Source organism: Staurois parvus, unplaced genomic scaffold (assembly GCF_062004578.1).
Source record: "Staurois parvus isolate SC_StPar_1 unplaced genomic scaffold, SC_StPar_1.0 ptg000291l, whole genome shotgun sequence".
In the NCBI taxonomy this organism is placed as follows: domain Eukaryota; kingdom Metazoa; phylum Chordata; class Amphibia; order Anura; family Ranidae; genus Staurois; species Staurois parvus.
The window spans coordinates 9,067,475-9,093,690 of NW_028318087.1; the positions used below are offsets into that span (position 1 = coordinate 9,067,475).

Below are 26,216 nucleotides of genomic sequence, written 5' to 3' on the forward strand. Positions count from 1 at the left end.
TGCCTACAGAAGAAGCAAGTGATCTCAGGATTTGCTTGCCACGGTCAGCCTAAGGCTTCACAAAATTGTCTTCAACAGTGAAAAGGTAATGGAAAGCCTTTCCTTCTGTTGACCACACCATTAGTGGAAAAGGTTTTGAGCTAGGAATGGATATTTTCCTTATGCAACGTAACCTTGTATTGCTTTGTGATGTCAAACCAGACACGTTCACACTTCAAGTATCAACTTGTGACAAGCCGTTCACAAAGCAAGGAATTTAGTCTCCTGTGAACAGCATTTATGATTCTGTGGGTTTCATAGAACCCTTTACAGTTCAGGGTAAGCTACCTCTATAAGACAGCTTACTTTTGAACACACAGATTGGGATACCCTGTTACCTATAAGGAAACAGCAAAGATGTGAATCATGGAAAGAGTCCCTAAAAGTACTAGAACAACTTCAGATACCACGCTCTTACATTTCTGCATCCCTAACGAATACCACCATAAAAGAAATCCAAGTTCTCTGATGCTTCCATTGAAACAATAGCTGTGATAGCCTACCTCAATGTTATAGACCCAAGAGACAAAGTAAGTGTGGGTTTTGTCCTCGGTTTGGCTAAGCTGGCCCCAAAACCAGCACACACCATTCCGAGGCTTGAACTCTGTGTAGCTGTGTTAGCCATTGAAATTGTTGAGCTTATAAAACATGAAATATACTCTTCACTTATACACAGACAACAAGATAGAGTTGAGATACACGCACATCCAAACAAAACAGTTCTATGTGTATGCTAGTAACAGGGTAGAATGCATGAGAAGGTTCTTCAATCCCAATCAATAGCACTATGTGCCTACAGGACTCAACCCAGCCAATCTGGGCATCAGTGCGGAACCAGCTGGTGCATTTCTGGACATTTAATAGTCGTCCCAAACTGACTTCTTGAATGGTGACCCCCATCACTATTCACACCCACTCTACTTTTGAACTGGTACTTTTTTGCCTAAGGAAGAGGTTTTGTCTTCTAAACCAACAACTTGATTCAAAAGGAGGTAAGAAGGACTGGTGAATGTTGCTGCCTTCCTCTCTGAAGACAGACATATTAATGGTCTTTAGTATCGCTTCTCAGCCACAAGTAATGACAAGTTTTGTGTTAATATTTGGTTTGTTCTAGTCTTCCCCTTTTCTTCTCTTTCAGGTATTCTTGCCTTAATGTTTGGACTTGATTCTCACTTGTTTTAATATTTGAGGTCATAGATTTCAAAGGGCAGTATCACGCTGCACATGCATTGTCTGTTTGACGTATCTAATGTTCATCTGTTATGATCTGCACAAGTTTGGAAAAAGCTTTCTACGATCTGCAAAATGTAATTTAGATGGAGTCAATGTCTGCTAATTCTATTGAGACTAAATTACAGCTATCTTGTCACTAGGGCAGGCATCAGAAATTTAGGGGCTCTTTGCACAGCTTTAAGCCTGGGCCCCCCCAGGCCTGAACACCAACATTCCCCAGAGCTCGCCCACTGGCCATTCCACCGAGTCCTTCAGTGCACCCACTTTTATTTAAAACATACAACTTAATATATGAAAATGAAAAGTGTATTCCAAGTCTTCAGTGCTTAACACTAACTGCACTTCTTTTTCAAAGGGACAGCCCAATCCAGCAGTGACACCCCCATATATTCAGCAAAGAGACTGTCTCATATATTCAGTAAAGAGACAGCTCAATCCAGCAAAGAGACATCCCCATATATTCAGCAAAGAGACAGCCAAATCCAGCAAAGAGACAGCTCCAACTAGCAAAGAGACATTCCCATCTATTCAGCAAAGAGATATCCTAATGCAGCAAAAACACGACCCAATCCAGCAGAGATATCCCCATATATTAATTCATTCAGTGAAACCTCATCACCGGATCCCTCACCTGTGGAGGAGCCGTGCACCCCAAGCCTGTACACCAAGGTTTTTGAATTAAAAAGCTCCCTTGACAGCCCCCTTCCTTACACCCCCATCCCCTTCACAGCCCCCCTTCCTTGCACCTCCATCCCCTTCATAGCCCCCCCATTCTACGCACCCCAGTCCCCTTTACTGACCCCCCTTTCTTTGCACCACAGTCCCCTTCATAGCCCCCCTTCCTTGCACCGCAGTTCTCTTCACAGCCCCATTCTTTGCACCCCCGTTTCCTTCACAGCCCCTTCTTTGCACCCCAGTCTTCTTCACAGCCCCCTCTTCCTTGCACCCAGTCTCCTTCACAGCCCCCCTGTTCCTTGCACTGCAGTCCTCTAACCTTACTAATCCTACCTTACATAGTAGGTGGAAGGTAGTAGGCAGAAGTAACAGTATTGTCCGGACAAAGGGCAGAAGCTGCCCAACCTTCCATGTTAACAGGAAGGTGATTGGTTGCGGGGGCGGTCCTAGCAACGAATCACCTTCTTATTAACTTGAAAAGCTCAGAAGCTCCTGCCCTCTGTCTGGACATACCGTTCCTTCTGCCTACTACCTTATACCCGCTGTACAAGCATGTACAAGCGTTCCTTCTGCCTACTACCTTATACCCGCTGTACAAGCATGAGTGCCGAGGTGGTGGCGGCGGCAGCAGCAGTGGGGGGGGGGGGGGAGCTTGCAAGCAGAGGAGGAGGATACCAACCAGGCTGCTAAGTGACGGGAGCCGCGGTACACATAGGACTGTTATTCATGGACCGCGCTACGCCATTCAGGGCGGCCATCGGAAATTTTCCATCAGATTAGCAGTGAAGTCCATTACAGAAGGCTCTCATGGAGCCCCTGGGCAGTGCCGGAATGTCAGTCCACCCCTGAGCTTGGGCCCCTAGAGATGCCCGGACCCCATACATTAGTATGGGCTGTACCCCTCTGATGGCAGCCCTGCTTGTCACAATGTTATAGGGATCACACTTTCACTGCTTAACCACTTGAGCTCCTGAGGATTTACCCCCCTTAATGACCAGGCCCTTTTTGCTACTCGGCGCTGTACTAATTCAACTGATAATTGCGCGGTCATGCAATGCTGCACCTAATCAAAATTTACGTCCTTTTTTTCACACAAATAGAGCTTTCTTTCGGTGGTATTTGATCACCTGTGCGCTTTTTATTTTTCATGCTATAAACAAAAAAAAGACCAAATATTTTGAAGAAAAACAATATTTTTACTTTCAGCTATAAAAAATATATAGTAAACTCAAAGTTAGTTATAAATTTATGCCAAAATGTATTCTGTTACATGTTTTTGGTAAAAAAAATCCCAATAAGTGTATATTGATTGCTTTGTGTGAAAGTTATAGCGTCTACAAACTATGGTATAGATACTGCAATTTACGCCATTTTTTTGCTATACAGCGCTGCGCTAGTTTAACGGACAATTGCGCGGTCATGCAATACGGTACATAAATGAAATTTATGTCCTTTTTTAACACAAATAGAGCATTCTTTTGCTGGTATTTGATCACCTGTGCACTTTTTATTTTTGGCGCTATAACCAAAAAATTTTTGAAGAAAAAATTTTTTTTTTGAAAAAAACAATATTTTCTCATTTTGGTCATAAAAAGTATCTAAAAAAACTAAAATTCCATCATAAATGTAGGCCAAAATGTATTCTGCTACATGTTTTTAGTTAAAAAAAAATCCCAATAAGTGTATATTGATTGCTTTTTGTGAAAGTTATAGCGTCTACAAAGTATGGTATAGATAATGGAATTTACACAGCTTTTACTTTCTGACTGCCCATCACATTTCTTGAGGTGCTAAAATAACAAAATAGTACAAACACCCTCAAATGACCCCTTTTCGGAAATTAGACACCCTAAGCTATCAGCTGAGAGGCATATTGAGTCCATGGAAAATTTATTTTTTTTCCACAAGTTTCTGGAAAATGACAAAAACTTTTTTTTTTTTTTTTTACACTAAGTTGTCATTTAAATGATTTATTTCTCGCAGAAGCCATGGGTATATGTGGAATTACACCCCCAAAATACATTCTGCTACTTCTACTGAGTATGGGGATACCACATGTGTGAGACTTTTTGGGAGCCTAGCCACATACAGGAGCCTGAAATCCAATGACCACTTTGAAAGCCTGAAGCTGCGTAACTTCCTCATTACACTTCCTCACTACCTATCACAGTTTCGAAGGCCCTGACATGCCAGGATAGCCCCAAACCCCCCCCAAATGACCCCTTTCTGGAAAGTAGACACCCCAAGGAACTTAAAAAGAGGCATGGTGAGTATTTTGCAGATCTCATTTTTTCTCACAAGGTTTTGAAATATAAAAAAAAATAGAAAACAAATGTTTTTGTTTTTCTTCATTTTCCAAAAACTTGTGGCAACAAATGAGATCTGCAAAATACTTACTGTGCTTTTTATCAAATTCCTTGGGGCGTCCACTTTCCAAAAAGGGGTCATTTGAGGGGGGTTAGGTGCTATCCTGGCATTTCATGGCCTCCGAAACTGTGATAGGTAGTCTGGAAGTGTAATGAGGAAACAAAAGCCCTTTAAAAGCCTGAAGGTGCTTATTGGATTTTTGGTCACACATCATTCACTCTTCTAACCACCTGAAGATCAAGCCTTTTTGTTCACATGAAAAAAAGCTGTATTTTTTGCTAGGAAATTAATTTAAACCCCCAAACATTATATATTTTTTTTAAAGCAGACACCCTAGTGAATAAAATGGTGGGTACTACAATTTTTTTATGGCACATAGTACTCGCACAGCGATTTTTCAAAAGCAATTAAAAAAAAAATACACTTTTTTTACTTTTAATGCACAAAAACAATATATTGGCCAATTGTTTGGTAAAATATAAAAGATAATGGTATGCTGAGTAAATAGATACCAAACATGACATGCTTTAAAACTGCACATGCAATGGCGACAAACTGCAAAAATTTTTAATATCCATAGGCAGCGCTTTAAAAGCCACCATTTTAGATTTACAGAGGAGGTCTAGTTTTAGAATTACTGAACTTGATCTGACGTTCACGGCAATACCTCACATGCACGGTGAAGCCGCTGTTTACATAACGGCACAGGGTCAAGACTTGTGCACACAGGTGTGCGCGCATGGGAGGGGCAATTTTTTTTTTTTCTTTTTAGTTATTTTGATTTTTTTTTTATTATTTTTACATTGTACCTTTCATTTTTTTTTTTTTATCACTTTTAATGCTATAACAGGGAATGCAAATAACCCCCATAACTTCAATGGGCACTGTCATATATTCTTTTTTGAGAAATCTGGGGTCTATCAGACTCTAGATATCTCCTCTGCCCTTACATTATCTAATCAAACCAAAATCGGTGTGATCAGATGCTTTCCTAATTTACAAATGGCACTGTTTATATCCTGCGAAACTGAAGTGATGAAATGCTTGTAGTTTCCGATTTCCTAGACTATAGAGATGATTGGCACCATTCTGGTCTCCAATCAGCTCTATGGTCAGCTGGCAGAAACACCGGCTGCATTCTCAGGTTCCCCTGATGGCACGGGACTGCCCGAGAAGGCCGTGGGGACATCATCTCCCACTGCTTGTAAAAGCAATCTTGCAGCTAATTAGCCACTAGGATTGCTTTTACATGAAAGCCGATCACCGGCTGAAAAAAACGACATGAGGATGATGCCTGCAGCTGTAGGCATCACCCTGGTATAACCATTCAAATCCAGTGATGTACCAGTACATCGCTGGTCCTTGTTGGTTATATATACTATGTTCTTTTTTTTTTTTTGTATGCAGCCAGTGGACTGAATGAAAAAATGAGAAGAAATCTCTGCCAGAAAAAGTGTGTGGTATGCCCACCATTAGAATATACCGCTCTGCATCCACCCACTTCTAATGGTGGGCACACATTAGGTCACACTTTGCCATAAGTGCCAGTTCCAAGATTGAATAAATGTCTAAATAGTGGCACGCTTGAATAAAAATTGTCCACGTATAAGTGGTACCCCATATGGAGAAATGATGACACCAAGTCCCAAACTATCTTGCCACTGCTCCCTATGTAGTCTGGGCATCCGGGGGGCTCCACATGACTATCTTTTCCCTCGTAAATCCGAAACTTATAAGTATAGCCTGTTGTCCTCTCACAGGTCTTCTACATCTTGACCCCATATCTGGCACGCTTGCAGGGGAGAAATTGTTTGAATGCAAGGCGGCCAGAAAAATTAATAAGGGACTCATCAACGCAGATGTTTTGCTGGGGAGTATAGACATCTGCAAATTTTAGGTTAAGGTGATTTGCGAGGGGCTGCATTTTGTGGAGCCGGTCAAATTCAGGGTTACCCCGAGGATGACAGTGTATTGTTGCTGAAATGCATAAAACACATTATACTCTCATATCTATGTCTGGCCATGGCAGCAGAGAAAACGGCATATGATGAATGGGGTCTGCGGAACAATACAACCGCAATTCATTTCTTGAGGGTTAGGCCCAAAAAAAAAATGTAAATTTGAAAACCATAATGAGTTTCCATGCGAATGGTCTGGCAAAGTTTGAATTTGGGTTGGCGGCAATAAATTGTTGTGCATGTAAACTGCTTTGATCCACAATCAACGCATACAGATATTCCGTGAAAAACAGCTCCAAAAATCAAGGAGGTATGTGAAAGACCAGGATGTACTAGACCGCTGGTACTCGCCAGTTCACCAAAAGGTAGAACGGCACTAGTACTGGAACTCTGCTGCATATGAGTCATGAAAATTTTCCGGCAAGTGCTAAAAGAGATCAGGCCTGATTCTGTGAACACTGCGGTTTTGTGTGCAATGTATCAAGTGACAGTGACCTACTGACACTGCACTTGCTGGGGGAGAAGGGGGGGTAAGCGTAGGGGCTAAACACAGGTGTTGGCAGGTGCAGGGGCTGATCCCGCTAATGCTGCATTTTTGGGGACGCTATACTAATGTGAACGCTGGTATAGTGCTGACCTGATTAAAGATATTGACCCGTTCAGACACTATACTAGCAATGGTGGTTTATTGTACATGAGCGTGCTCCTGACAATCAAGGGGTTAAATGTGATGAATGGTGTACTGAAGGGCAATCTGATGCTATCTGGGAGGGGTGTGAAAACCACAGGAGCGCGAATTATATATATATATGTGTGTGTGTGTGTGTGTGTGTGTGTGTGATTTTGCGTACCCATGCTGCCCTGTAGCAGTATTTCTGCTGTAGGGTGGTCAGGAAGCGGTTACAGAAGAGGTTTGTGTTACGGCGGTGCGTTACTTTAACTGACAATTGCGCGGTCATGCAACACTGCACCCAAATTAAATTTACATCCTTTTTTTCCCACAAATTGAGCTTTCTTTTGGTGGTATTTGATCGCCTGTGCGTTTTTAATTTTTTGCGCTGTAAAAAAAAAGGCTGACAATTTTGAGAAAAAAAAACAATATTTTGGACTTTTTGCTATAAAACATGTCCAGTAAAAAAAAAAATCAAAAAATCAAATTTTGTCACAAATGTCATCCAAAATGCATTCTGCGACATGTCTTTGCTAAAAAAAAAAAATCCCAATATGTGTAAATTAATTGGTTTACATGAAAGTTATAGCATTTCCAGATGGTGTGAAAGATACTGGGATTTTTTATTTTTTTATACTAATAATGGCGGAGATCAGCGACATATGGCAGGACTGCGGCGGACATTTTGACACTGGGGGGGAACTGACTTGAGGTCACTGACATCCCCAGTGACACCAATACAGTGATCAGTGGAAAAAAAAAAAAAAAAAAACACTGACACTGTACTAATGGCACTGGGGAGGAAGGGGTTAACATTTTTTTTCACTGAAAGGGTTAGGGGAGTGTTTTACTAGGGGGCGGGGGTGTGTGCTGGACGGGGGCAGGCTGATCAGGAGAGAGAAACTCTTCTCTCCCTCTTCAGCTTGTCAGGGAACTGACAGGTAGCAGGGCTGTGTTTAAACAATGCAGCCCTGCTCTCTGTCAGCGATCACCGCTAATCCCGTGGAAACGGCCGATAATCACCGGCCGTGATCCGGCGGCTGACACCCGCTGCTGACACCCGCGGGACAGGTAGGGCGGGCGCGCACCTTCCGTGCGCCCCCTACCTGTTTTGCAAAACTACGTTTTAAACCGTGGTTTTGCCCAGCCGTGCCGCCCTGCAACCGTTTTAATGCGGTGGTTGGCGGCAAGTGGTTAAACTGGAGAGGCAGAACACAGGATGTATTATCCTTGAGCTACACTTGATTTCTAATAACATTGACTATCTGCTGTTGAGTCATATGGCGTGGCATTTTATTGGATGTTTGAATTAATCCAGTCTTATACTAACCTGCACCATGACAATTATGTGCACAGTTATCATTTTGGAACTTATTCTAATCCCTTTCTGATGGTCAACCCATTCAAATGCTGTTCAATAGATCATAATTGTTTGGAATTAACAATGATTTACATATATTTTTGAAAGGGGATCTCTCTAAATGATTTACTTACAATATATAGTAAAGCGGTTTCTCTTTATTGAATATTTGCGTTATTTGCCCATTATACCCCAGAAAATGGGGAGTTTCAACATATTGAACATTTTCATTTGTGTGCCATAATAGTTCTGTAATAATGCAGTTGTAACAACAAGCTCATTTTAATGTCCTTTATTGAATGTTGGGGATCTAGATTTGAAACAGGCTCTACATGATTTGGTCATATGCTTTTAAGAATCCATACCTAATTAGTAAAGATTTTTCTAAATTTAAGTACAGACAACTCTCTTTGATTTTTTTTTTAACCAATCTCTCTGATAGCAATAAAAACCTGACAGAGGTTCTAGTACTGCTCCCAAGAAGTTCCTCGAAGGGGCAATTCGTATCACCAGAACACAGAGCTCAAAATGTTGGAATAAAAAAACTGTACTTAAAGCGGAGCTCCACCCAAAAGGGGGACGTTCCGCTTTAAGGACTGCTCCCCATTAAGGATTGGCACCTTTGGGGGGTGAGGGGGGGGAGCGGGTACCCGAATTTGACAGGTACCTGCTCCCATTTCGGTTCCGATCAAAATGGAAGGTGTCCTCCCTCCCTCCCTGTAGTCTTTTGGGACACGTGACAGGTCCCAGAAGACTACAGGACCATTCATGAAGTGCAGCACTACTTGAGCATGCGCAGTGGGTATCCGGCTGTGACGCCGCAAGCTATCACAGCCGGGTACTCACACTGAAGATGACGGCCTCCTGGAATCCAGGACAGCCGGTGAAACGGGCTGTGGGGGACACATAGCGGGACCGAGGGACAGGTAAGTGGCTGTTTTTTTAAAAGTCAGCAGCTACAGTTTTTGTAGCTGCTGACTTTTATTTTTTGACAGGGCTAGTGGAACTCCACTTTAAAGTGTTACTAAACCCACAACAGTAAAGTCAGTCTGTACATGCAGCAAAGCATGCTGGTTATACTCACTGTGGAACTAAAGGGTTAATCCTCTGCATTGTGTAAAAAGACTGTTTGATCCTGTCTTCTCTGATCCTCCCCTTCTACTGTCCCAAATCCTTCTGCTGATAGTACAGAGCTCTAGGAGCCACTCTGCAAAAGCTCTGTTTGGTGTGTATTGCTACAGAGTTTTTTTTTTCTTTGGGAAGGTGCATGTGATCAGCACAGGGCCAATCAGTGCTGTCCAGAGGGTCACATGTTATGCAGCCTTATAGGACAGTCATAGCAGAATGAAAACTCCTCCTACAAGCTTTATCAACTGCTCAGCTGGACACTGATAGAAGTCACAAGACTACTATATACTGCTGATAAGAAAGGTATTTAGCAGTTTATATTTACTACAATTATTGCATTTCCATGTTGTGTGTACTGTGGGAGATCAGATATAGTGAATGCAGAGTCCTGGGTTTAGTAACACTTTAAGCCATTGGGCTGTGTCTTTTGGGTTAAAGGTGAGGCGACTTGCGCCATTTGTAAATGCAGCATTTGCAGAGAAGATTGCCTTTTCCTGTCTGCAGTTTAAATGCACCTCAGAGCATGTTGCCTCCAAAGAAACAGCGCAAAGCAGGTCAAACGGAGCCTCTGAACTGCAATGTGTACTGCTCAATTAAAGGCCAGGGGATTTTGCTGATGTGTGTTTTTAATGCTTCTTGAACACATCTCAAAAACAAGAACACATCAACTGTCAACGCCCGCCCATAGTCTTCTCTTACTCACCTATACAATATTTCCCGTAGAATAAAATTGGATCTAGATTAGTTTATGGAAACCCAAACACACTTGTTTGCTCCCTTTTGTTCTGTTAATATACTATCGAAAGTGTTTTTATAGCTGCTGATACTGCCAGAAATCCACTGCTGTCCTGTGCAGTTTTATCTCAAGCACTATTATCAGCTCTGTCTTCTTTTCCTTGACCTACAGAACACATCCCAAGTTTTAGAGATGAGGAGAGGGCGAAGTGTTCTGTTCTGTAGAGGACAGGCACTGATGACACTATTCCTTCCAATTTTAGTGCAGCAAAATGCACTGCATTGTCAGCCCAAACATGAAATTAGGAGCTCAATGCATTTCTTCCAGAATCAACTGGCATGTAAAGCAGTAAAAAACATTGGGATTTGTGCATGTACTGCAGAAATGTGCTAAATAAGTATTTTTATTATTTTGTCCTAACAGTTTAATGAATTAATACAAACTGTTTAATTAGCCTAACAAATAAAAGTCAGCCAAACCATTTGCAGATTTTTTTTTTATTATATTGTGAATGGTGAAACGCAGTCTATTATATACTTCATATCTCTTCTAAAACATAAAATAAACAAAAAATACAATATCACTGACATACTTGCACATGGCTCCTCCATTTTGTTAGGTCTCTCGGTTGTCATACTGTTGGTAACTGGTTGTTGGCTGGCTCTTCTACTATTGGTTTCTTTCTGCTCTACTTTTTGCTGTGGCTCAGGGCTGCTCCTGTCAGAGTCTTCAAATGGCTCATTTAGCACTTCGGTGGTCTCAGAAATAGTCTCTGTAGTGACACTACTGTTAATTCTACGCCGTTTCCTTCCACGTCTTCTTCTGGGTGTGAAGGTATTCTGTCCAAAAGAAATACTTAAATTATTATTATTATACAGGATTTATATAGCGCCAACAGTTTGCTCAGCGCTTTACAAAATAACGGGAGACAATACAGTAACAATAGAGTTCAATACAAGAGGGATTTGAGGGCCCTGCTCCTTGGAGTTTACAATCTAGGAGGGATTAAATTAATATTATATGAAACAAAGAAATGTTGCCTATTGAATAAAAAAATTTACTCTGATCAGAAGATCTGTAGCTGGTCCTACACTGTTTCAATTTGCACACATCCAAGTAAGGTAAATCTTTGTCAGCAATTAATTATGTGGTCAGAAGACACTTTTTTGCCTTTTTTATATCAAATCTACAAAAATTTCAACAAAAAAACGTAATTACAATGCCCTATTCCAGGGGTAGGCAACCTTTTTAGTACAGTGTGACAAAAAATGTTTTCAAAGAAATTCAGTATGCCGGTTTTATGTGGGGAAAAAAAAAGAAAGTTAAGTTCGCACTCTTAATCATAAAAAGGATTTTTTATAATGTAAATGCTATAAACTACTTGAGTAATAGCAAGAAATGAACATCCCGCACTTTCATGCCTCAGATCAGCCCAATTCATGCACCTTCACACCTCAGATCACTGTACCCTTCTGCAAATCTGTTCCTAAGCTGTACCCCCCTGCCCATCTGTCCCACCACTGTAACCCCCTGCTCATCTGCGCCACCACTGTAACCCCCTGCTCATCTGCCCCACCACTGTAACCCCCTGCTCATCTGCCCAACCGCTGTAACCCCCTGCTCATCTGCCCCACCGCTGTAACCCCCTGCTCATCTGCCCCACCGCTGTAACCCCCTGCTCATCTGCCCCACCGCTGTAACCCCCTGCTCATCTGCCCCACCGCTGTAACCCCCTGCTCATCTGCCCCACCGCTGTAACCTCCTGCTCATCTGCGCCACCGCTGTAACCCCATGCTCATCTGCGCCACCACTGTAACCCACTGCCCATCTGCTCCACCACTGTAACCCCCTGCTCATCTGCGCCACCACTGTAACCCCCTGCCCATCTGTCCCACCACTGTATCTCCCTGCTCATCTGTACCACCACTGTAACCCTCTGCCCATCTGTGCCACCACTGTATCTCCCTGCTCATCTGCCCCACCACTGTAACCCCCTGCTCATCTGCCCCACCACTGTAACCCCCTGCTCATCTGCCCCACCACTGTAACCCCCTGCTCATCTGCCCCACCACTGTAACCCCCTGCCCATCTGCCCCACCACTGTAACCCCCTGCCCATCTGTACCACCACTGTAACCCCCTGCCCATCTGTCCCACCACTGTAACCCCCTGCTCATCTGCGCCACCACTGTAACCCCCTGCTCATCTGCCCCACCACTGTAACCCCCTGCCCACCTGTCCCACCACTGTAACCCCCTGCCCACCTCTGTAACCCCCTGCTCACCTGTCCCACCACTGTAACCCCCTGCTCACCTGTCCCACCACTGTAACCTCCTGCTCATCTGCCCCACCACTGTAACCCCCTGCTCATCTGCCCCACCACTGTAACCCAATGCCCATCTGATCTGTACCACCACTGTAACCCCCTGCCCATCTGATCTGTACCACCACTGTAACCCCCTGCCCATCTGTACCACCACTGTAACCCCCTGCTCACCTGTCCCACCACTGTAACCCCCTGCTCCCCTGTCCCACCACTGTAACCCCCTGCTCCCCTGTCCCACCACTGTAACCCCCTGCTCATCTGCCCCACCACTGTAACCCCCTGATCATCTGCCCCACCAATGTACCCTCTCTCTCATCTGCCCCCCCCCCCCCATTGTGCCTCCCTGTACATTTCCCCCACCACTGTAACCCCCTGCTCACCTGCCCCACCACTGTAACCCCCTGATCATCTGCCCCACCAATGTACCCTCTTTCTCATCGCCGCCCCCCCCATTGTACCTCCCTGTACATTTCCCCCACCACTGTAACCCCCTGCTCATCTGCCCCACCACTGTAACCCCCTGCTCATCTGCCCCACCAATGTGCCCTCTTTCTGATCTGCACCCCCCCCCCCCCCACTGTACCTCCCTTTACATTTCCCCCACCACTGCACCCCCTGCACTTCTGTTTCACCGCTGAACCCCATTCTCATCTGTCCTGCATTTCATCTTTCCTAACACTGAATCCACCTGCTGATCTGTCCCACCAATGATGTACCCCTCTGCATATCTGCCCTATCGTTGTATCCCGTTGCTCATCCACCCATCGCTGTACCCTCCTGCTCATCTGTCCCATTGCTGTAGCACAACAATAAAGCAAGAGCAAGCCACCAAAAATGACACTAATTGTTAATGTCATAAGCACATCTCCGACTCACTTATACAAGTGTGGATACATAAACCCAGGGGACAGCATACTAAACAATATGATAGTGTGACAAGAACACGCCTATCTGAAAAAGAAGGTTTCTAAAAGATCCACGCGGAGTAGTATGAATTCAAATGAATTTAACAATACTTTATTTGATCACATAGATCATGGGGAGGTTAAACATGAGCACGGTGTACATATGAAAAAAATAAAATCATGTTTAAAAACACTTAGCGTCTTCAATTTAGGGTCATCTTAGCCAACAGAGCACCATATAAGGCAGAGTAGTGTAATGATGGAATAGTTATCCTGGATTTCCGTAGGTTTCCTGCTTAATATTTGTGTGAACCGTATATTCAGTGGGTGTGTTCCCAGTATATGTCAGGGACCTCCTGGAATGTACAAGCTGGAACACAAAAATACATGGTATGTATCTAGCAATATGGAAACCAAATCACATCCAAAATTTACCAGGCCTCCCTCCACAATAATCAATGGATACTGCTGTTACCTTCTCAAAGGTGAGACTATCATACCCGCCTCTCAAATGTAGGGACTTCCTGGATAGCCACCCCAAATGGAACAAGGTCCACAGTACCAAATGATTCTGAGGATATACATAGAAAAAGATAATAAATGTGTAGATCATGGGCATCAGGTAACCCCGAAAACAAAACACACATAGAGATGTGGATATATTACCATCAATGAGGATCAAGAAGACTCCTGTCGACTTGAACTAAGATCAGGTCCTTGATGCTTTTCCAAAAATGCATATGGGGGTGAGGGACCAGGTATACAAGATGCGTGGATTTCAAACACATATAGTGTGTATATAGCATATAGCAGGCCGTAGATACCTGAATTTAATATACCCAATAAAGGGTTTCCAAAAATTGCTCAATTTGAGAAGGTTATTTGCGGTTTTATAAGGATGTGGCTATGTCACAGCAAAAAGATACCTGAATAGGATAGCGTATATATATATATATATATATATATATATATATATATATATATATATATATATATGTAGATTCTCCTCCTGAGAGGATTTCCAAAAAATTCCCTGAGTATACAGGGTAAATTAGGCCCATACAACATGCCCTATGAACAAAGTCTGAACGAAGTCTGCGGTGATTGGCGGACGAAACGCGTCAACGTATTGACGTCACTACGCTCGGCGTCTTCACAGGGTGCGGCGCCCACGAGGCGGGAAGGAACGGCGGTGTCACAGCTCCCTGTTAGGTAGGCCCAAGACCTTTTGAGAACTACCAGTGGGCTATTATCACAGCGGTTCGCAAACTGCAATCCCTCAGGGAAACATATCTTCCACCGGTGGCAAGTTATTTAAAAGCTTACGTCTGTTGAGATTTACAGAGCCTACATGGTGTTCATAGGGCATGTTGTATGGGCCTAATTTACCCTGTATACTCGGGGAATTTTTTGGAAATCCTCTCAGGAGGAGAATCTACATATATATATATATATATATATATACGCTATCCTATTCAGGTATCTTTTTGCTGTGACATAGCCACATCCTTATAAAACCGCAAATAACCTTCTCAAATTGAGCAATTTTTGGAAACCCTTTATTGGGTATATTAAATTCAGGTATCTACGGCCTGCTATATGCTATATACACACTATATGTGTTTGAAATCCACGCATCGTGTATACCTGGTCCCTCACCCCCATATGCATTTTTGGAAAAGCATCAAGGACCTGATCTTAGTTCAAGTCGACAGGAATCTTCTTGATCCTCATTGATGGTAATATATCCACATCTCTATGTGTGTTTTGTTTTCGGGGTTACCTGATGCCCATGATCTACACATTTATTATCTTTTTCTATGTATATCCTCAGAATCATTTGGTACTGTGGACCTTGTTCCATTTGGGGTGGCTATCCAGGAAGTCCCTACATTTGAGAGGCAGGTATGATAGTCTCACCTTTGAGAAGGTAACAGCAGTATCCATTGATTATTGTGGAGGGAGGCCTGGTAAATTTTGGATGTGATTTGGTTTCCATATTGCTAGATACATACCATGTATTTTTGTGTTCCAGCTTGTACATTCCAGGAGGTCCCTGACATATACTGGGAACACACCCACTGAATATACGGTTCACACAAATATTAAGCAGGAAACCTACGGAAATCCAGGATAACTATTCCATCATTACACTACTCTGCCTTATATGGTGCTCTGTTGGCTAAGATGACCCTAAATTGAAGACGCTAAGTGTTTTTAAACATGATTTTATTTTTTTCATATGTACACCGTGCTCATGTTTAACCTCCCCATGATCTATGTGATCAAATAAAGTATTGTTAAATTCATTTGAATTCATACTACTCCGCGTGGATCTTTTAGAAACCTTTTTCAGATAGGCGTGTTCTTGTCACACTATCATATTGTTTAGCCCATTGCTGTAGCCTCTTCTCATCTGTGTTATGCGCAACATGCAGAACAGTGCAGGGAGGCAGGAATGAGACACAGCTACCTGTACTCTCACACTCATCCCCACTTATCCGCCTCTTACATCCAGCCCCAGTGCTTGTATGTGATGTCAAATACAAGTATCTGGAATAAATGCGCAGTGATGATCTCATGTTGGGCATTTTTTGAAAGCAGTGGTCCTATGTGCAAGATTATAAATTGGGCCCTCCCAGATTAAGTGGATGCAAAAATTGGATGTGATTTTCATTGCGTGGAAGTGGCAGTGGCTTAAAAGGGACACAGAATGCAGGAGTTCAGTTGTGACGCAGAGATTCAGGAGTAAGTGATGTAGAGTTTAAGGGTTGGGAGTAGGTGATGCAGTGGTTGGTAGCAGTAGATGACGCAGAGCTGAGGCATCAGCAGTAAGTGATATGATATATATATATATATAAAACACACACACATTCACCAGCCAAGAAATTATCCCCCACACCATTACGCCACCACTACTAGCCTGAACCGTTGATACAAGGCAAGATGGATCCATGCTTTCATGTGGTTTACGCCAAATTCTGTCCCTACCAGCTGAATGTCGCAGCAACCAGTCTGACCCTTCTCCTCTAACAAGGCATTTTTTTTCACACAACTGCCGCTCACTGGATATTTTCTCTGTCTAAACGTTCTCTGTAAACCCTGGAGATGGTAGTGCGTTTAAATCCCAGTAGATCAGCAGTTTTTAAAATACTCAGACCAGCCCCTCTCTCACCAACAATCATGCAATGTTCAAAGTCACTTAAATCCCTTTTCTTCCTCTCTGTTGCTCAGTTTTAACTTCAGCAAGTCGACTTCACCACGTCTACATGCCTAAATGTATCGAGTTGCTGCCACGTGATTGCCTGATTAACAATTTGTATTACCAAGCAATTGAACAGGTGTACCTAATAAAGTGGCCTGTGAGTGTGTGTATATATGTGTGTGTATATATACACACACACTGAGCACATCAATCCTTTTCTATGTATACTCATAGCTATGTAAGGGCAAAATTAAAAAAGAAAAAGCAAGGGGGACAGGAATTGTAATAAAAAGTGAGATATGACAAACAAGTTATCAAAAAAATGTCAGCAAGATAAAAGTGTGATAGACACAGAGGTTTACCACCTGTCCTTTCCATCCAATATTAATTAAATGGCCAGTGTGGTAGGAGAGCAGCAGCAAATGAAAACAAACAGGTAGCTAACCATTTCAACAAAGTTCCCAGAAGCTCAACAGTAATTGCACACGGTCACCTGATTGTGGTTCTCTCAATCACAGTGAGATCCCTTCTTTCTGAGATTGGTAGTGGCAACCAAGCGAGTCATCTTCCTCCAAATAGTGGGACTGAGATTGGCTTTAGTAGTGCCTCTCCCTAAGGGCGTCTGTGGCACGGGGAATTCTGAGATCAGAATGCATTTGTACGGCAGAAGCTGTATATCACCTACACTTCCCTGTGCTGCTCTGCTGATGGGGAGGGAGTCTCGTGCCAGCATAAGAGGTAACGCGTGTCACTTGTGGCACCTGTGCTGGGGGTTGCTTTCTCCTGCCCTATTCCAATATATAGAACACTGGAAATGTATCTTTATATTTGTCCCACTAATCGTCAAAATTATGAAAAAAAATTATTTTTCTTTACCTCCTTACAACTCAAAGACCCATAAAACTCCATTGTTAATCATCTAGAATTCAGATTATGATAATACCTATTATTCAAGGTAGCCTTCCATCACCCCATCCCTTTAAGCAAGTCTTTCACAGTGAGTAAGATTATCAAGGTTATTTAAAGGATAAGGTCACCTTTTGGTAAAAAAAATAATGAATGCACATTATTTAGCAGGTTAAAAAAAAAAATGTGCATTTATTATTTCTTGCTGCAGGAAGGCATTGCACCAGCGATCAGGTCAGTTTACACACCGGCACAGGACCAACGCTTGTGTTCGCCTTTGCATGCGAGCATGGGGAAGGGTGGGGGGCGTCTGATTTTTTTTATTTATTTAGCTTTACTTTACACTGCCCCTTTCTAATTTTTATAACTTTTATTGTTATCACAGGGAATGTAAATATCCCGTGATAACAAAAGGCAGTGACAAGTACTCTTTTTTTTTTTTTTTTGTTATAGAAATCTGGGGTCTATTAGACTCTACAACTCTTGGTGTGTGATCAGATGCTTTCCCAATTTAGAAATGTCAGTACCCCCTTGTGTTAGTGCAGACAGAGCGACGTACCGGTACGTTGCTCTGCCTTTACATGCCGCCTGCCCAAGGTACTTGTACTTGGTCGGTAAATGGTCAAGTTTGGTATAGGCCTCGCACTTCAAGCAGTCGCAATTAAGATCATTTTTATTTTCAAAGTATCTGAAGAAATAAGGGTCCTATTTATGAAAGTCCTAAAAAGTTGGAACGTTGTGTACAATCTACATAAAAACAGAATGCATGGATTTGCAAATCTCATAAACCCATATTTTAAGAACAAAAAGAAAATAGAAAACATATCAAATGTTTAAACTGAGAAAATTTAATTGAAGAAAAAAAAAAAAAGAAGGCCATTTTCAAATTGATGGCAGCTACAAGTCTCATCATGATCATGGATTTTTTTTTTGTGTGATGATCACCTCCTACCACTGATGATCACTGATATGAGCAATAGTTTTAACTGGAATAAATGATTTTCCGTTCATGACAGCTTGTTTATTGTTGACATGCTGTGATTGGCTACACATGGTACAGGGTGCCAAGTCCCAATGTGATAGCTGATGACTAATCACAGCAGTATTACAATACATTATTACATCGACCATAGGTATATATACCTACAAACCTACAAGAGAACACACATAAAATCACGCCCCATTCACACTATAGTGTTTTGAATCGCAGTTTAGGAGCTTCTTTTGGGCGACGCGCTTTGTGTAATGCAGTTTGCTGTGACTGCAGCACAATTAATCGTGTGACAATCACAGCAGAACTGCACTGTGTTTTTAGGTACCATTAAAATGAATTGCACCTGAACACGCTGTTTTGCGATTTGGTATTTTAGCAACGCGTTTTGAAATTGTTGCAATTCTGCCCATGATTCAAAACGCCATTGCGTGAATGGGGCCAGAAATAAAAATGTTTAATGTTATATCCTATTGTAGTATAAACATTCCATCAGATATCTCATAGTCAACACTTTAACAAGTATGTGGGCTGTATTTCACACAGCTGCCAGCAGAGGTCCTTCAGCCCTTATGTAATAATCATTACAACCTAAAGAGCCCCTAGCCTAAAGTGCTAAACTGAGGCCTGTAACACTTAAGTTATCAAGTCTACAATGCATTCAGGTAGCAATCCATTTTAGAAGAAGGTTGTTGAATACCTGAGCATCTATTAGATATTACAAAGTCTTCATTATTTTGGCAGGAACTCAAAATTTTAGAATGCTGAAATTATATTTTCCTGCATTTGTGTTTTTTTGTCTTGCATACAGGTTTTTACACTCATAATTCTCAAAGTATACAGCAGTGCACGTTCTCACGAATGTGAAAACTGAAAAAGGCATTGAAACCATGTTCCTAGTCATTGTCTGTTTTGGGGGTAAAATATATCCTGTAGATAACTTTGTCGTACTACAATATTCACTGGTAGTAGGCTTGTTGACGGGACAGAGTGCAATAACAACATCTACTATATGCACACAAAATACTTTTTTTTTTTTTGGTTTTTTTTTTTTGCATCAGTAATTTTTTTCCTCTGCGTGCCCATGAGTTATATTACCACATCTATGCTCCCAGTAATAAAAAGGTAGGCTACCCATGCTGAGCCTTTTCCAAAAAAAGGCTAGGTATGCTTTATAATATATACTAGAGCTGACTTTGGAGTCCTAGAGTAACAATAACAGTCTGTACCAAAGTCTGTGTCATTGTAATTCTGTCAAAGGGACAATCGCTCTACCTGTAATAATTTAAAGGGAACGTAAAGATCAAATGTATTTATTTTTTTCTAAAATAAAAAAAAACATGTTATAAATACAAACAAGAGTAACTAAAATACACTTGCTGGTAGTGCACTAATAATACACTTAGATATATATGTGCTCTTAGCAAACCAATATAAAGTGCCAACATCTGTGATATTAAAAGATTCATCAATTATTCCATAAATTCATCAATGATATTTTCATGAATTATTCAGTGCAACAGACAATATTCTTCCTTTAAATACACCACCAATGGTTGTGTAAATCTTCCAATCCTCCACCACTGTGTGAAAAGTGCTTGCCACTCCCCATAAGACAACACACTCAGCAGAGGTTATTACCTCGTCTTACTGATCGGCAAATAAAGCGTTCGAGGTAATCCCCTTCACATTCACAATCCCATCAGTTTTCCCGCATTCTTTCATATAATAGTATTTCTAGGTCAAGGATTATTTCCTGATCTTTAAGAATCTGTGTGACACTCAAAATGTTCATATGGAACTGTTGCAAGTTCATCTGTAACAATAATACACTCTTCAACCATCTGATGACAACGTTCTGGTAAATCATATGGGGGAGATATAATTCTGTTTAAAGGCTTCTGATTTTTGATGACTAAAATTCTTTTTGATGAAAGGGTTCCTGGTTGCTTTTGTTCTAAAACGCACTTTAGAAGGTCAGTGGCACTGGAGTATTTCATGAAGAGCTTTGCCCTCAGCTCTTCAAACCATTCAACTGTTTGCAGTCATCTGCGATTCAATCTCTCTCTCTTTAGGTGGTTGTAAAGGCTGAAGCTTTTTTACCTTCATGTATTCTATGCATGAAGGTAAAAACCATTTCTGTGCAGCATCCCCCCAGCCCCCCCCAATACTCACGTATGCCCCCTCTCAATCCAGCAATGTGCACTGGAGTCTAGGCTATCTCAGAACTCCATCTCCGCATTGGCAGAGACAGCAGCAGGAGCCAGTAGCTCCTGCTGCTGTCAATTGCAGCCAATGAGCCAATGAGAAGATAGAGGGGGCAGGGCCTAGCTGTGGCTCCATGTGTGAATGGAGACATGGAGCAGCATCTTGTGGAGCAGCATCCCTGCTTGGGTGATCCCATGGCAAGCTGCATGCTGTGGGGGTGCCTGACAGGAGGGAGGGGCCAGGAGTGTCAAAGGGGGACCCAAGAAGAGGAGGATCCAGGCTGCTCTGTGCAAAACCTCTACATAGAACAGGTAAGTATAACATGTTTGGTAAATTTTTTTAATTTAAGCCTTTAGTATCACTTTCTTCTCTCTTTTCTTCACACTCTTCTTAAGTCCATATCTCTTTTACAGTTATACTTACCTGTTCTGCGCAATAGTTTAGCACAGAGCGGCCCCGATCCTCCTCTTCTTGAGTCCCCTGGCGGCGATCCTGGCTCCCTCCCCTCCCCTGAGTGCCCCCATAGCAAGCCGCTTGCTATGGGGGCACCTGAACATACTCGTTCCTGAGCTTTCTCTGTGTGTCCATTGACACACAGAGCATGGCTTGGCCACACTCCCTCCTCACTGGTTGTGATTAACAGCAGGAGCCAATGGCTCCTGCTGCTGTCTCTGAGCCAATGAGGAGGGAGAGCGTCTTTGGTAAAGAAAATCCCAATAAACGTATATTAATTGGTTTATGTGAAAGCTATAGCATCTACAAATAATTTTATATATACTGGAATTTTTATTTATTTTTTTTAATATTAGTGACGACGGCGGCGATCAGCGACTTATAGCAGGGACAGTATGGCGGCCAATCTGAAACTTTGTGGGAACTGCTTGACACGGACATCACCACTGAAACACATACTTAGATCAATGCTAATAATAAACAGTGACACTGTACTAATGACACTGGCTGGAAAAGGGTTAACATTTAGAGGCAAAGGGATAACTGTGTGCCTAACAAGTGTTAATGTGTTTAATTTGTGTGGTTTTAACAATGCAATATGCCGGTTTAAATTCACGGTTTCGCAGGGAGATAAAAACAGGAACATTGTGCTGTCAGAGAGCTCTGTGTTGTTTACCAACAGAGAGCTCTCTCCTGTCATTCTCTCCAACAATCATCGGTGATCGACATGTGCTGGAGCCAGTGACAGCACAGCTGGGGCAGCGCGTGCCTCCAACCTGGAAGTCTGAAATCACGTACACGTACAGGATCCAGCACAGTGAGCCCACACTGTACACGTATCTGTACAGTGCACAGTCCGCTAGCGGTTGATAAAATGGAATGTAATGTGCATTACCTGGAGAGGTGATGGTGCCTAGGCATTCATTCAAAACGTACTTCTAAATGCAACTAGTGTAAGTACCCAAATTGTGACTTGGTATTAGCCTCTTGCCATGCCTATACAGCAGAACACAGGCAGATAGGGAGGAGCAGTACTGAGAGCCAACCAAGGATGCTGAATACAAACAGTGAAGGAAATAAATATTTGATCTGCTGATTTTGAATGTTTGCCCACTCACAAAGAAATGATCAGTCTAAAAATCAAATGGTAGGTGTATTGTAACACAGACAAAATATCAACAAAAAATTTAAAAGAAATGCATGTCTAACAAATTATGTACTGATTTGCATATTAATGAGGGAAATAAGTATTTGATCCTCTTCACAAAACATGACTTGGTATTGGTGGCAAATCCCTTGTTGGCAATCACAGAGGTCAGACCTTTCCTGTAGCTGGCCACCAGGTTTGCACACATCTCAGGAGGGATTTTGGCCCACTCCTCTTGGCAGTTCCTCCCCAAGTCATTATGCTCCCTCCACAGATTTTCAATCGGATTAAGGTCTGGAGAGTGGGTACGCCACTCCAGGACCTTAATGTGCTTTTTCTTGAGCCACTCCTTTGTTGCCTTGGCCGTGTGTTTTGGGTCATTGTCATGCTGGAACACCCATCCACGACCCATTTTCAATGCCCTGATGAGGGAAGAAGGTTCTCACCCAAGATTTGACGGTACATTGCCCCGTCCATCGTCCCTTTGATGCGGTGCAGTTGTCCTGTCCCCTTAGCAGAAAAACACCCCCAACGCAGAATGTTTCCACCACCATATTTGACAGTTGGGATGGTGTTCTTGGGGTCATAGGCAGCATTCCTTCTCCTCCAAATGAGTTGAGTTAATGCCAACAAGCTCGATTTTGGTCTCGTTGACCACAACACTTTCAACCAGTCCTCCTCTGATTCAGATGTTCAGTGGCAAACTTCAGACGGGCCTGGACATGTGCTTTCTTGAGTAGAGGGACCTTGCGGGCACTGCAGGATTTCAATCCTTGTCGGCGTAGTGTGTTACCAATTGTTTTCTTGGTGACTGTGATCGCAGCTGCCTGGAGATCAATCGACAAAATCCTCACGTGTAGTTCTGGGATGATTCCTCACTGTTCTCATGATCATTGACACTCCAAGGTGAGATCTTGCATGGTGCACAAGACCTAGGGAGACTGACAGTTGTTTTGTGTTTCTTCCATTTGCGAATGAGTGCACCAACTGTTGTCACCTTCTCACCAAACTGCTTGGTGATAGTTTGGTAGCCCAGTCCAGCCTTATGTAAGTCTACAATCTTGTCCCTGACATCCTTGGACAGCTCTTTGGTCTTTGCCATGGTGGAGAGTTTGGAATCTGATTGTTTGATTGCTCCTGTGGAGAGGAGTCTTTTATACAGGTAACAAAATGAGATTAGCATCACTCCCTTTAAGAGACTGCTTCTAATCTCAGTTTACCTGTATGAAAAACACCTGGTAGCCAGAAATCCTGTTGAATGATAGGGGATCAAATACTTTCCCTCATGAACATGCAAATCAGTGCATAATTTTTTAGACATGCATTTCTTTTGAATTATTTGTTGCTATTCTGTCTCTGTGTTACAATACACCTACCAATCAATTTTTAGACTGATCATTTCTTTGTGAGTGGGCAAACAGTCAAAATCAGCAGGGGGATCAAATATTTATTTCCTTCACTGTATGTACCGATAATGAACATGGTAAAATTGGAATAGCAGAGTAAGAACAGAGATGGTCTGTCTCAGCCTGATGCTGCTCCTTCATTGTCTGTTAACAGGCTGGGGGCAGCAAGGTAGCCAGAAAATTAAACTGCACAAAAAAAACACAAAACATTCCACCAGGTCCGTGTAGATCCCAGGACCAGGGGCGGACTGACCATTTGGAAACTCAGGCACTGCCCGAGGTCAGTAGGGGGCCCCATGAAATGCCCCTGGTACCTTTTTCATAGGCTTTTTTGAGTTTGGGCAAGGACACAGGGGCCCCATGATCCCCTATTGCCCGGGGGCCCCATGAGTTGTCAGTCCGCCCCTGCCCAGGACTGAATAGAAAAGCAAGTATGGCAGTTGAAACAGCAACCAAATAGTCAAACTGTCTGTAAAGCTGATTTCTGGAGGTCAGCATTCAGACAGATAAGCAGAAATTGACCATCTACTTCTCAAAAGTGTATACAATCTATGAAATATCACTTCTCTTAATTGCTGATAGAGCCCAAACACTGGATTATCCAACACTGCCCTAGTCCAGCAGGACACTAAACATACTCTTGCACACAACTTTTGCAGTGTCAAAATACTTGAGATGAGAACAAGGATGACCATAACTGGCAAATATATCTGATTGGCATGTTTTATAGATAATTCACATTTTCAGTGCTTTGTACAATCTAAAAAATAAAAAGTACAAACTGTTAAAATCTTCTACATCCTGTGAATCATTTACCTTTCTCTTCACTGTGAGTGTCTGGGGTTTGGTAAGTATTGGAGTAACTTCTAGATGTGGGTCCTCATCTTCATCCTCACTACTTTTCTGGTTGTGTTTTATGGGCTTTTTCTTCTCTAAGATGGCTGGGGTGTCTGCTGCTGGAAGCAAGTAGGTGCTAAGAGCCTCATCCTTTGATGGGGACTGCTTTGAGTGTGATCGTGAGTGGAGGTGCTGGTGTTCTTGCTCCGTACAGCTTTCCTGCTCCATGAGATGCTCTGCCTACAGAAGTACACACACATAATCAAACACACACACATACATTTAAAAGATACTGGAAAAATCACCTGACTAGAGCTCAGGTACTGGATTTTTCTTATCATAATAAAAGGCATAGATTTAGATAAATTATACTGTTGCTGTATGCTGTGATATGTTAGAAATGTATTCATGCAATACCCCACCTGAAAACTTCATATCCGATTACCCTTCTAAGTGGGAATCGAAACTTCAACTCCTGTGGACTTCCTCATAAAAGGGATACAATTTTTCTCTATGCCCACAAAACCTTCCAATGCACAAAATATCAAGAATCAGGTTTTAAAATTCTGTCCAGTTGGTACAAGACCCTTTGAATTTGACATACTAGGTTCCCTACAATCCCCGTCCTATGCTGGAGGTGCCATTCATCTTCAGGCACGATCCTATATGCTTTTTGGTCATGCCCAGCCCTCCATGGCTTTTAGACTAACGTACGAGATGCTCCACAAAAGTTTACAGACTACCACCTACGCTATAACCCTGTCCTTTTCCTACTGTACCATAATGATCTGCCCATAAACATGTACATGTATAAGAGATCAGTGATCCCTCCCCTGATTAAGATGGCTAGGAGTTGCATCCCAGCCTACAGGAAACAGTGTCAGGCCTGATCTATAGCTACGTGGGCGCTTAAAGTCAATGATACAGAGCGCATGGAAAGCCCAATTGTCTCAGATAAAGACACCCTGACAAATTTCAGAAAACCTGGTTCTACTGGCAGGAAATCACTGTTTCTGCTGGGTTTCAGGATCTTCTGTTTGGGAACTGAGTGGCCAAAGGTTCCTGGGGTACCCATGGCTATGAGAGGGCAGGGGAGAGTTTTAATCCTTGTAATTCAGTTTCTTTACCTTCTACTACCACTTTCCCTCTTCCGAGGGAAAAGATTAGTCTCGGAATAGGGTTCCATGGTTGTGCATCCCTATACATGGTTTACTCGTATTAGTTCTAACAATATGTCATGGAACCCATCACATGAATGAGCCAATTGCTATAAAGATTGCACAAAACAAGAAATATATTCATGCAGAATTATGTTACTACAGATCTATGCTAAATAGTCCATATGTCTCTGACAAGATGGGCGCATATCAATTCTACTTTTAAGTGTGATTCCAAGCATGCAGTTGAGTCTTGTGATCAAGGGGTCACCACAGTTATGATGCTAAGCTACTGCCCAGAAACCAGCCGGTGTAGTCTTTGGTAATTTGATTAACCAGGACCTGGTATTAGGACAGCAGTAACTAGTGGAGACCCAGGATAAAATATGCAGCAGATCTATACTTTTGCAGTGTCACACCACAGATCTTCCCTCCTATGGTCAATATGAAATAATATCACCTTAAGATTCTTACAATTTGGAGGGACTGTGGCACCAGTACGGTTCTCTC

The 26,216-nt window shown here is 42.5% G+C and overlaps 1 protein-coding gene and 1 long non-coding RNA gene across 4 annotated transcripts in view; both read right to left on the minus strand.

Annotated features, from left to right (window-relative positions):
• Positions 1-26,216, minus strand: part of KAT6B (lysine acetyltransferase 6B) — a 208,415-nt gene that overhangs the window by 9,935 nt on the left and 172,264 nt on the right. For all 3 annotated transcript variants that reach the window (XM_089682585.1, XM_089682583.1, XM_089682584.1), the window contains 2 exons: positions 24,529-24,789; positions 10,759-11,005 (listed from right to left, as the gene is read on the minus strand). In XM_089682585.1, the coding sequence (XP_089538711.1) occupies positions 10,759-11,005; positions 24,529-24,789 (508 nt within the window). The remainder of the gene's footprint in view (positions 1-10,758; positions 11,006-24,528; positions 24,790-26,216) is intronic.
• LOC149458238 (uncharacterized) lies at positions 13,487-14,149 on the minus strand. Its single transcript, XR_016313488.1, has 2 exons — positions 13,872-14,149; positions 13,487-13,766 (listed from the first exon to the last, which is right to left on the minus strand). It is a non-coding gene; the product is annotated as an uncharacterized LOC149458238 (long non-coding RNA).